At 46.5% G+C, this 12,100-nt stretch overlaps 1 protein-coding gene across 1 annotated transcript in view; it reads right to left on the bottom strand.

Annotated features, from left to right (window-relative positions):
* Positions 1–9,459: 9,459 nt before the first annotated feature.
* LOC139531425 (uncharacterized) overlaps positions 9,460–12,100 on the bottom strand; it is a 185,981-nt gene continuing 183,340 nt past the window's right edge. The window contains exon 8 of the mRNA XM_071327874.1: positions 9,460–9,546. Within this exon, the coding sequence (XP_071183975.1) occupies positions 9,460–9,546 (87 nt within the window). The remainder of the gene's footprint in view (positions 9,547–12,100) is intronic.

The raw sequence follows: 12,100 nt of genomic DNA on the forward strand, positions 1-12,100 counted from the left end.
CTGTAACGGCTGTCGCTCTCCTCATCCTCGGATGAGGTGAGGAGAGAAGGATCTTCAGACCAAAACGCAGCTTCAGGGAAATAAGCCATCTTTATTACAAATACGACGGCCACTAAACAAAACAAAACACTTTCAAAACTTACACAAAATAACAAAACGTAACGAACGGAACCTGAACATAAACTTACATCGACAAACGTAAACTCACGAACAGGAACGTTACATCGAAACGTACGAACAGCCAAACAGCCCCGATAGTGAATAACATCGAACACGACGAAGACATCACAGGAGACAATCACCCACAACGAACACTGTGACAACGCCTACCTAAATATGACTCTTAATTAGAGGAACGCCAAACACCTGCCTCTAATTAAGAGCCATACCAGGCAACCCAAAACCAACACAGAAACAGAAAACATAGAATGCCCACCCAACCTCACGTCCTGACCAACTAACACACAAAAACTAACATAAATAGGTCAGGAACGTGACAGTACCCCCCCCCCACAAGGTGCGAACTCCGGACGCACCAGCACAAAATCTAGGGGAGGGTCTGGGTGGGCATCTAACCACGGTGGTGGTTCAGGCTCGGGGCGCGGTTCCCACCCCACCATAATCCATCCTAACTTCCTCCCTCCAAGAATGTCCACCCTCTTTTGACCCCCACAAAATTCCCTTAACAACATATCTAATAGGGACAACCCCGGGACAGAGAGATAAATCAAGAAAGAGGGATAGATAAGAATATAGAGATAGATGAAGATAGAGAGGGAGATTAGGATAGAGGGGCAACTCCGGACTGAAAGGCAGCTCCGGACAGAGAGACAGCTCTGGACTGATGGGCAGTTCTGGGTATCCAGCCTTTTCAGGCTGAAGGGCAGCTCATGGCTGACTGACGAATCTCGATGCTCATGGCTGGCTGACGGCTCTCGACGCTCATGGCAGGCTGACGGCTCTCGACGCTCATGGCAGGCTGACGGCTCTCGACGCTCATGGCAGGCTGACGGCTCTCGACGCTCATGGCAGGCTGACGGCTCTCGACGCTCATGGCAGGCTGACGGCTCTCGACGCTCATGGCAGGCTGACGGCTCTCGACGCTCATGGCTCTCTGACGGCTCTGGCTGCTCATGGCTCTCTGACGGCTCTTGCTGCTCATGGCTCTCTGACGGCTCTGGCTGCTCATGGCTCGCTGACGGCTCTGGCAGATCCTGTCTGGCTGGCGGCTCTGGCAGATCCTGTCTGGTTGGCGGCTCTGGCAGATCCTGTCTGATTGGCGGCTCTGGCAGATCCTGTCTGATTGGCGGCTCTGGCAGATCCTGTCTGGTTGGCGGCTCTGGCAGATCCTGTCTGGCGGACGGCTCTAGCGGCTCCTGTCTGGCGGACGGCTCTAGCGGCTCCTGTCTGGCGGACGGCTCTGTAGGCTCATGGCAGACGGGCGGCTTTGCAGGCTCATGGCAGACGGGCGGCTTTGCAGGCTCATTGCAGACGGATGGCTCAGACGGCGCTGGGGAGACGGATGGCTCAGATGGCGCTGGGGAGACGGATGGCTCAGATGGCGCTGGGTAGACGGATGGCTCAGATGGCGCTGGTGAGACGGATGGCTCAGATGGCGCTGGGGAGACGGATGGCTCTGGCCGGATAATGCGCACTGTAGACCTGGTGCGTGGTGCCGGAACTGGAGGCACCGGGCTAAGGACACGCACCTTCATACTAGTGCGGGGAGCAGGGACAGGGCACACTGGACTCTCAAAGCCCACTCTATACCTGGTGCGAGGTACCGGCACTGGTGACACCGGGCTGAGGGCAAGCACATCAGGATTAGTAGGGGGAGAAGAAACAGTGTGTACAGGGCTCTGGAGACGCACTGGTAGCTTAGTGCGTGGGGCCGGAACTGGAGGCACCGAACTGGATACACGCACTACAGGGAGAGTGCGTGGAGGAGGAACAGGGCTCAGGAGACGCACTGGTAGCCTAGTGCGTAGTGTAGGCACTGTAGGTACTAGGCTGGGGCGGGGAGGTGGCACCGGAAATACCGGACCGTGCAGGCGTACTGGCTCTCTTGAGCATTGAGCCTGCCCAACCTTACCTGGTTGAATGCTCCCGGTCGCCCGCCCAGTGCGGGGAGGTGGAATAACCCGCACCGGGCTGTGTAGGCGAACCGGGGAAACCATGCGTAAGGCAGGTGCCATGTATGCCGGCCCGAGGAGACGCACTGGAGACCAGACGCGTTGAGCCGGCCTCATGGCACCTGGCTCAATACTCAATCTAGCCCTACCAGTGCGGGGAGGTGGAATAACCCGCACTGGGCTATGCACTCGTACAGGAGACACCGTGCGCTCTACTGCGTAACACGGCGCCTGCCCGTACTCCCGCTCTCCACGGTAAGCCTGGGAAGTGGGCGCAGGTCTCCTACCTGCCCTTGGCCCACTATCTCCTAGCCTCCCCCCAAGAAATTTTTGGGAATTACTCACGGGCTTTTTTGGCTTCCGTGCCAGACGCGTTCCCTCATAGCTCCGGTTCCTCTCCCAGGTAGCCTCTGCTCTCCTCAATGCCTCCACCTGTTCCCATGGGAGGCGATCCCTCCCAGCCAGGATCTCCTCCCAAGTGTAGCAACCCTTTCCATCCAAAACATCGTCCCATGTCCATTGCTCCTTTCTCTCCTGTCCCTTACTCCGTTTCGTTTTCCCTTGCCGCTTGGTCTTAGCGTGTTGGTGGGTGATTCTGTAACGGCTGTCGCTCTCCTCATCCTCGGATGAGGTGAGGAGAGAAGGATCTTCAGACCAAAACGCAGCTTCAGGGAAATAAGCCATCTTTATTACAAATACGACGGCCACTAAACAAAACAAAACACTTTCAAAACTTACACAAAATAACAAAACGTAACGAACGGAACCTGAACATAAACTTACATCGACAAACGTAAACTCACGAACAGGAACGTTACATCGAAACGTACGAACAGCCAAACAGCCCCGATAGTGAATAACATCGAACACAACGAAGACATCACAGGAGACAATCACCCACAACGAACACTGTGACAACGCCTACCTAAATATGACTCTTAATTAGAGGAACGCCAAACACCTGCCTCTAATTAAGAGCCATACCAGGCAACCCAAAACCAACACAGAAACAGAAAACATAGAATGCCCACCCAACCTCACGTCCTGACCAACTAACACACAAAAACTAACATAAATAGGTCAGGAACGTGACATGTCCAGAAGTTATTTTCAGTCATAAGAGACGGTAGCAGCAACATTATGTATAAAGTAAGTTAAAAACTAAGTTACAAACAACGCAAAAAAAAACGTACAAAATAGCTAGGAGCATGTAAAACGGCAGCCATTCTCTTCGGCGCCATCTTAACATATCGTCTGTAAGGGGTGCGTAACCGGTGGAAGAGAAGTCAGATGCAGGAGAGCAGAACTTGGTAATAGCCGGAGCAGTTTAATAGCAAAACCAACGGCATAAAATAACAAGATATGGGTACAGAAACCTATCGCGCACCAATCAACACGTGCACAAGCACTTATAATAAACAATCCCACACAAAGACATGGGGGGAAAAGAGGGTTAAATAGACAACAAGTAATTGAGGGAATTGAAACCAGGTGTGAGGAAAAACAAGACAAAACACATGGAAAAGTAGATCGATGATGGCTAGAAGACCGGTGAAGCCGACCGCCGAGCGCCACCCGAACAAGGAGAGGACCCGACTTCGGTGGAAATCGTGACATCGTCTCAGAATCTGATATAGTTTGGCCAATAAGATCATAATAATCAAGATTATATGGACAGACTTTTTTTTATCCAATCCCGGTCCTGATGGCGGAGTTGAATGAAGAGTTTGTGGGTTTGATTCCCTTCCGGCATTAGCTACATACTAAACCCTGAACGAAGATGCTGTCATTCTACATCCTCCTTCTAAACATCTAGCTAAACATAGTGAAAATGTTGTAATTTCTACATCCTGCTTCTAAACATCTAGCTAAACATAGTGAAATGTGGATAGCTGTTGTTCACTAAGTGACTGCTAAACCTGATCCATGTCTGTATATCATGTTGTAATTCTGTATCTACATCCGGTATTCCCAAACTGGGGAATGCGCAATGCCGTCGGGGATATGCTAACTAAAAATGTGATTCACATAAAAATTATATATATATACGTATACAACTCCTCTCACTGTCAACTGCGTTTATTTTCAGTGAACTTAACATGTATAAATATTTGTATGAACATAACAAGATTTCACAACTGAGACATAAACTGAACAAGTTTAACTAACAGAAATGGAACAAACAAAGGGGGGGTTAAAATCAAAAGTAACAGTCAGTATCTGGTGTGGCCACCAGCTGCATTAACTACTGCGGTGCATCTCCTCAACATGGATTGTACCAGATTTGCCAGTTCTTGCTGTGAGATGTTACCCCACTCTTCCACCAAGGCACCTGAAAGTTCCCGGACATTTCTCACCCTCCGATCCAACAGGTCCCAGACGTGCTCAATGAGATTGAGATCCGGGCTCTTTGCTGGCCATGGCAGAACACTGACATTCCTGTCTTGCAGGAAATCATGCACAGAACGAGCAGTATGGCTGGTGGCATTGTCATGCTGGAGGGTCATGTCAGGAGGAGCCTGCAGGAAGGGTACCACATGAGGGAGGAGGATGTCTTCCCTGTAACGCACAGCGTTGAGATTGCCTGCAATGACAACAAGCTCAGTCCGATGATGCTGTGACACATCGCCCCAGAACATGACGGACCCTCCACCTTCAAATCGATCCCGCTCCAGAGTACAGGCCTCGGTGTAATGCTCATTCCTTCAACGATAAACGCGATTCCAACCATCACCCCCGGTGAGACAAAACCGTGACTCGTCAGTGAAGAGCACGTTTTGCCAGTCCTGTCTGGTCCAGTGAAGGTGGGTTTGTGCCCATAGGCGATGTTGTTGCCGGTGATGTCTGGTGAGGACCTGCCTTAGAACAGGCCTACAAGCCCTCAGTCCAGCCTCTCTCAGCATATTGAGGACAGTCTGAGCACTGATGGAGAGATTGTGTTTTCCAGGTGTAACTCGGGCAGTTGTTGTTGCCATCCTGTACCTGTCCCGCAGGTGTGATGTTTGGATGTACCGATCCTGTGCAGGTGTTGTTACACAGCAGCATACCACCCTGCATACCACTGTTGGCTTGCTTCTGAAGCTAAGCAGGGTCGGTCCTGGTCAGTCCCTGGATGGGAGACCAGATGCTGCTGGAAGTGGTGTTGGAGGGCCAGTAGGAGGCACTCTTTCCTCTGGTCTAAAAAATATCCCAATGCCCCAGGGCAGTGATTGGGGACACTGCCCTGTGTAGGGTGCCGTCTTTCGGATGGGACGTTAAACGGGTGTCCTGACTCTCTGAGGTCATTAAAGATCCCATGGCACTTATCGTAAGAGTAGGGGTGTTAACCCCGGTGTCCTGGCTAAATTCCCAATCTGGCCCTCAAACCATCATGGTCACCTAATAATCCCCAGTTTATAATTGGCTCATTCATCCCCCTCCTCTCCCCTGTAACTATTCCCCAGGTCGTTGCTGCAAATGAGAACGTGTTCTCAGTCAACTTACCTGGTAAAATAACGGTAAAATAAAAAAATAAAAAAATAAATAAACATGTGGTCTGCCACTGCGAGGACGATCAGCTGTCCGTCCTGTTTCCCTGTAGTGCTGTCTTAGGCGTCTCACAGTAAGGACATTGACATTTTTGCTCTGGCCACATCTGCAATCCTCATGCCTCCTTGCAGCAGGCCTACGGCATGTTCACGCAGATGAGAAGGGACCCTGGGCAACTTTCTTTTAGTGTTTTTCAGATTCAGTAGAAAGGCCTCTTTAGTGTCCTAAGTTTTCATAACTGTGACCTTAATTGCCTACCGTCTGTAAGCTGTTAGTGTCTTAATGACTGTTCCACAGCTGCATGTTCATTAATTGTTTATGGTTCATTGAACAAGCATGGGAAACAGTTTTTAAACCCTTTACAATGAAGATCTGTGAAGTTATTTGGATTTTTACAATTTACAAACAAGGACTCTCCGCAACTATATTCAACGTGCGGAACAAAATTGAGGCTATGATTAAGAAGCTGGAGCTCTTTTCTTTCTGCATTAAAAACTTCTTCTTCCCATCCACGGGACAGTAGGCTAATGCGATTAGCATGAGGTTGTAAGTAACAAGAAAATTTCCCAGGACATAGACATATCTGATTTTGGCAGAAAGCCAAAACTGCACTGTCCAATTTACAGTAGCTATTACAATGAAATAATACCATGCTATTGTTTGAGGAGAGTGCACGATTTTGAACATGAAAAATTATTAATAAACAAATTAGGCACATTTGGGCAGTCGTGATACAACATTTTGAACAGAAACACAATGGCTCATTTGATCAGTCTAAAACTTTGCTTATATACTGCTGCCATCTAGTAGCCAAAATCTAAATTGCACTTGGGCTGGAATAATACGTTACAGCCTTTCTCTTGCATTTCACAGATGATGGTACAAAAAAATACAAAGGAACGGTTGGTTTTTTCTTTGTATTATCTTTTACCAGATCTATTGTGTTATATTCTCCTACATTCCTTTCACATTTCCACAAACTTCAAAGTGTTTCCTTTCAAATGGTACCAAAAACATGCATATCCTTGCTTCAGGGCCTCGGTTGTTGTAAGAAACGGACCAAGGCGCAGCGTGTGTTGAGTTCCACATATTTAATTACAGTGAAACTTCTTCAACAAAACAATAACAAGCAACAAAACGTGACTACGTGGTGCAACAAGCACAAAACCAAACAATATCCAACAAAAATGGCTACCTAAATATGATCCCCAATTAGAGGCAACGATTACCAGCTGCTTCAAATTGGGAACCATACAAAACACCAACAGAGAAATATTGAACTAGAACACCCCCTTGTCACGCCCTGACCTACTACACGCGTGACAGTACCCCCCCCCCCCCCCCCCCCCCTCAAAGGTGCGGACTCCGGCCGCAAAACCTGAAACCAAACTGTGAGGGTAGGGGGGGTGACTAGTGACGGTGGCGGCTCCGGTGCAGGTCGCCGCCCCCGCCCAGACCCCGGATCCGGTACAGAGGAAGGCTCCTGCCATGGAGCGGGACTGGACACCGTGGCTGGACTGGGCACCGGCGCAGAAGAAGGCTCCGGCCATGGCACCGTCACTGGAAGCTCCGGACCGTTAGAGTTCTATACACTGTAGGAAGGGTCCCAGACCATTAGAGTTCTATATACTGTTGGAAGGGTCCCAGACCATTAGAGTTCTATATACTGTTGGAAGGGTCCCAGACCATTAGAGTTCTATATACTGTTGGAAGGGTCCCAGACCATTAGAGTTCTATATACTGTTGGAAGGGTCCCAGACCATTAGAGTTCTATATACTGTAGGAAGGGTCCCAGACCATTAGAGTTCTATATACTGTTGGAAGGGTCCCAGACCATTAGAGTTCTATATACTGTTGGAAGGGTCCCAGACCATTAGAGTTCTATATACTGTTGGAAGGGTCCCAGACCATTAGAGTTCTATATACTGTTGGAAGGGTCCCAGACCATTAGAGTTCTATATACTGTTGGAAGGGTCCCAGACCATTAGAGTTCTATATACTGTTGGAAGGGTCCCAAACCATTAGAGTTCTATATACTGTAGGAAGGGTCCCAGACCATTAGAGTTCTATATACTGTAGGAAGTGTCCCAGACCATTAGAGTTCTATATACTGTTGGAAGGGTCCCAGACCATTAGAGTTCTATATACTGTTGGAAGGGTCCCAGACCATTAGAGTTCTATATACTGTTGGAAGGGTCCCAAACCATTAGAGTTTTATATACTGTTGGAAGGGTCCCAAACCATTAGAGTTCTATATACTGTAGGAAGGGTCCCAAACCATTAGAGTTCTATATACTGTAGGAAGGGTCCCAGACCATTAGAGTTCTATATACTGTAGGAAGGGTCCCAGACCATTAGAGTTCTATATACTGTTGGAAGGGTCCCAAACCATTAGAGTTCTATATACTGTTGGAAGGGTCTCAGACCATTAGAGTTCTATATACTGTTGGAAGGGTCCCAGACCATTAGAGTTCTATATACTGTTGGAAGGGTCCCAAACCATTAGAGTTCTATATACTGTTGGAAGGGTCCCAGACCATTAGAGTTCTATATACTGTAGGAAGGGTCCCAGACCATTAGAGTTCTATATACTGTTGGAAGAGTCCCAGACCATTAGAGTTCTATATACTGTAGGAAGGGTCCCAGACCATTAGAGTTCTATATACTGTTGGAAGGGTCCCAGACCATTAGAGTTCTATATACTGTAGGAAGGTCCCAGACCATTAGAGTTCTATATACTGTAGGAAGGGTCCCAGACCATTAGAGTTCTATATACTGTAGGAAGGGTCCCAGACCATTAGAGTTCTATATACTGTTGGAAGGGTCCCAGACCATTAGAGTTCTATATACTGTTGGAAGGGTCCCAGACCATTAGAGTTCTATATACTGTTGGAAGGGTCCCAGACCATTAGAGTTCTATATACTGTTGGAAGGGTCCCAGACCATTAGAGTTCTATATACTGTTGGAAGGGTCCCAGACCATTAGAGTTCTATATACTGTGGGAAGGGTCCCAGACCATTAGAGTTCTATATACTGTTGGAAGGGTCCCAAACCATTAGAGTTCTATATACTGTAGGAAGGGTCCCAGACCATTAGAGTTCTATGTACTGTAGGAAGGGTCCCAGACCATTAGAGTTCTATATACTGTTGGAAGGGTCCCAAACCATTAGAGTTCTATATACTGTTGGAAGGGTCCCAGACCATTAGAGTTCTATATACTGTTGGAAGGGTCCCAAACCATTAGAGTTCTATATACTGTTGGAAGGGTCCCAAACCATTAGAGTTCTATATACTGTAGGAAGGGTCCCAAACCATTAGAGTTCTATATACTGTAGGAAGGGTCCCAGACCATTAGAGTTCTATATACTGTAGGAAGGGTCCCAAACCATTAGAGTACTATATACTGTAGGAAGGGTCCCAAACCATTAGAGCACTATATAAAGAAGGTACCAGACTACTAGAGTAACGGATGGCTATACTGTACATGCTTATTGCTATGGCCATGGGAATAATTACCTTAAGGCTTAGCAGTTATACATATGATTTTGACGGGGACATTTTAATATTTTGTCCATCAACATTTGCCCAACAACATGGTTTCTCAGGGGTTTTTACCTCAATCAAGTTATTTAAGTGGTTTCCAAATGGAACCCTATCTCCTGCAGTATATAGTGCACTACTTTTCACCAGAGCCCTACGGGTAGTAGGGTAGTTGTAAACGTTACAGATTGCCATTTGTGACACAACCCCAGTCCACTCAGTGGTGTGCCTGATAGACAGAGGGGACAGGTGCAAAGCTCAAGCTATGACATCGGCGGTGGCCATTTTGTGTTTTCTTCCCCAACTGGACTCTTGGTTCCCATGGTCACCACCGTGGTTCCACAGCTGCAGAGCGAAACGAATGGTGTGTGACAAGAAATGAACATATGGCCATTAAGAGAGTATGCATTCATCTCAAGTGGCACACTATTCCCCTTTATAGGGCATTACTTTTGACTAGAGCTCTGTGGACCTGGATAAAAATGTGTTCCCTATAGGGAATAGGGTACCATTTAGGACATGGCCAATGGAATCATTGAGGAGGATATCTGTGACTCCTTATAACAGAGACAACCTGTTTCTGAGACCAGATTTAAATGGTTTCATAGTAAACTTTAAGATGTAGGTATTACCCTTTGACCAAGCTATTTTTGACGCAGATTTAAATGGTTTAACAGTAAACTTGCATTGTGCATTGACTAATTTATTTTTTGATGTTGGGACTTTTAAACAACTTTATAAGTTACTTAAAGATGTTACACTTATTCCATGTTTAGGGATAGGGCTGTGTGAATTGGTAACAGATCACTATTTTATATGTTAAAATCTCCTGTTCTACTTTGTCCTGGTATTGGCACATTTCGCTAATCCATTTGTGCTAGAACATGTTGCTGACACCGAGGCTAACTATGCTATCTGTTATGCTACCACTTAGTACAGATTCAACAGATTGCACACTTGGAGAGATGCAATGGTTTTGTGGAATTTACTGTGACCTTCTGCAAATTTACTGTACCATTACAAGAATTCACAGGTTTCACACAAATTCCTGTTTGAGTGTTCCTCGAATCAGGAAGAATTGAGAACGGAAGGAAACCTTCAACTAGGATTCTGGAAAACCAGGGAATTTTGGGGAATTTTACAGGAATATGACGCCATTTTGGGATGCATCCGTGGGCCGCAAACGTTAAACGTTATGATGTCAGAATGTTGTTCCCACAGCGTGTGTTTTACAGCCCAGGGCATAAAGAACTATCGCTCAGCTGAGAGAACCACTTTCAACACTTTCTTTGGAAGCTAGGGTTGTGGACAAGAAAACAGAGAAAATATATATACTCTTTCAGACAAGAGCCCACATCTGTCTAGGATCTTTATGGGGCATCAGTCAGTTAATCACCACACCTCTTTTACCCAGCCCTGGCTAGCCTTTCACTACACCAGCCCACACCCCCTGCCCTGGCTCTTACCCAGCCCTGGCTGACCTTTCACTACTTTTATTTATTTATTTATTTAACCTTTATTTAACCAGGTAGGCAAATTGAGAACACGTTCTCATTTACAATTGCGACCTGGCCAAGATAAAGCAAAGCAGTTCGACACATACAACAACACATAGTTACACATGGAGTAAAACAAACATATAGTCAATAATACAGTGAAAAAAAAAAAAATAAGTCTATATACAATGTGAGCAAGTGAGGTGAGATAAGGGAGGTGAAGGCAAACAAATATATGTATAAATAAATAAAATAAATAAATAAAAAAATAAAAATATAAAGGCCATGGAGGTGAAGTGAATACAACACAGCAAGTAAAATAAAACTAAAAAAAAAAAAAAAAAAAAAAAAACCCTGGAATGGTTGGTTTGCAGCGGAAGAAAGTGCAAAGTAGAGACAGAAAATAATGGGGTGCAAAGGAGCAAAATAAATTAATAAAATAAATACAGTAGGTAAAGAGGTAGTTGTTTGGGCTAAATTGTAGATGGGTTATGTACAGGTGCAGTAATCTATGAGCTGCTCTGACAGCTGGTGCTTAAAGCTAGTGAGGGAGATAGGTGTTTCCAATTTCAGAGATTTTTGTAGTTCGTTCCAGTCATTGGCAGCAGAGAACTGGAAGGAGAGGCGTCCAAAGGAAGAATTGGTTTTGGGGGTGACTAGAGAGATATACCTGCTGGAGCGCGTGCTACAGATAGGTGCTGCTATGGTGACCAGCGAGCAGAGATAAGGGGGGACTTTACCTAGCAGGGTCTTGTAGATGACCTGGAACCAGTGGGTTTGGCGACGAGTATGAAGCGAGGGCCAGCCAACGAGAGTGTACAGGTCGCAGTGGTGGGTAGTATATGGGGCTTTGGTGACAAAACGGATGGCACTGTGATAGACTGCATCCAATTTATTGAGTAGGGTTTTGGAGGCTATTTTGTAAATGACATCACCGAAGTCGAGGATTGGTAGGATGGTCAGTTTTACAAGGGTATGTTTGGCAGCATGAGTAAAGGATGCTTTGTTGCGGAATAGGAAGCCAATTCTAGATTTGACTTTGGATTGGAGATGTTTGATGTGAGTCTGGAAGGAGAGTTTACAGTCTAACCAGACACCTAGGTATTTGTAGTTGTCCACATATTCTAAGTCAGAACCGTCCAAAGTAGTGATGTTGGACAAGCGGGCAGGGGCAGGCAGCGATCGGTTGAAGAGCATGCATTTGGTTTTACTTGTATTTAAGAGCAGTTGGAGGCCACGGAAGGAGAGTTGTATGGCATTGAAGCTCGCCTGGAGAGTTGTTAACACAGTGTCAAAAGAAGGGCCAGAAGTATACAGAATAGTGTCGTCTGCGTAGAGGTGGATCAGAGAATCACCAGCAGCAAGAGCGACATCATTGATGTATATACTACACCAGCTCACAC

Source organism: Salvelinus alpinus, chromosome 10, assembly GCF_045679555.1.
Source record: "Salvelinus alpinus chromosome 10, SLU_Salpinus.1, whole genome shotgun sequence".
Classification (NCBI taxonomy): Eukaryota; Metazoa; Chordata; class Actinopteri; order Salmoniformes; family Salmonidae; genus Salvelinus; species Salvelinus alpinus.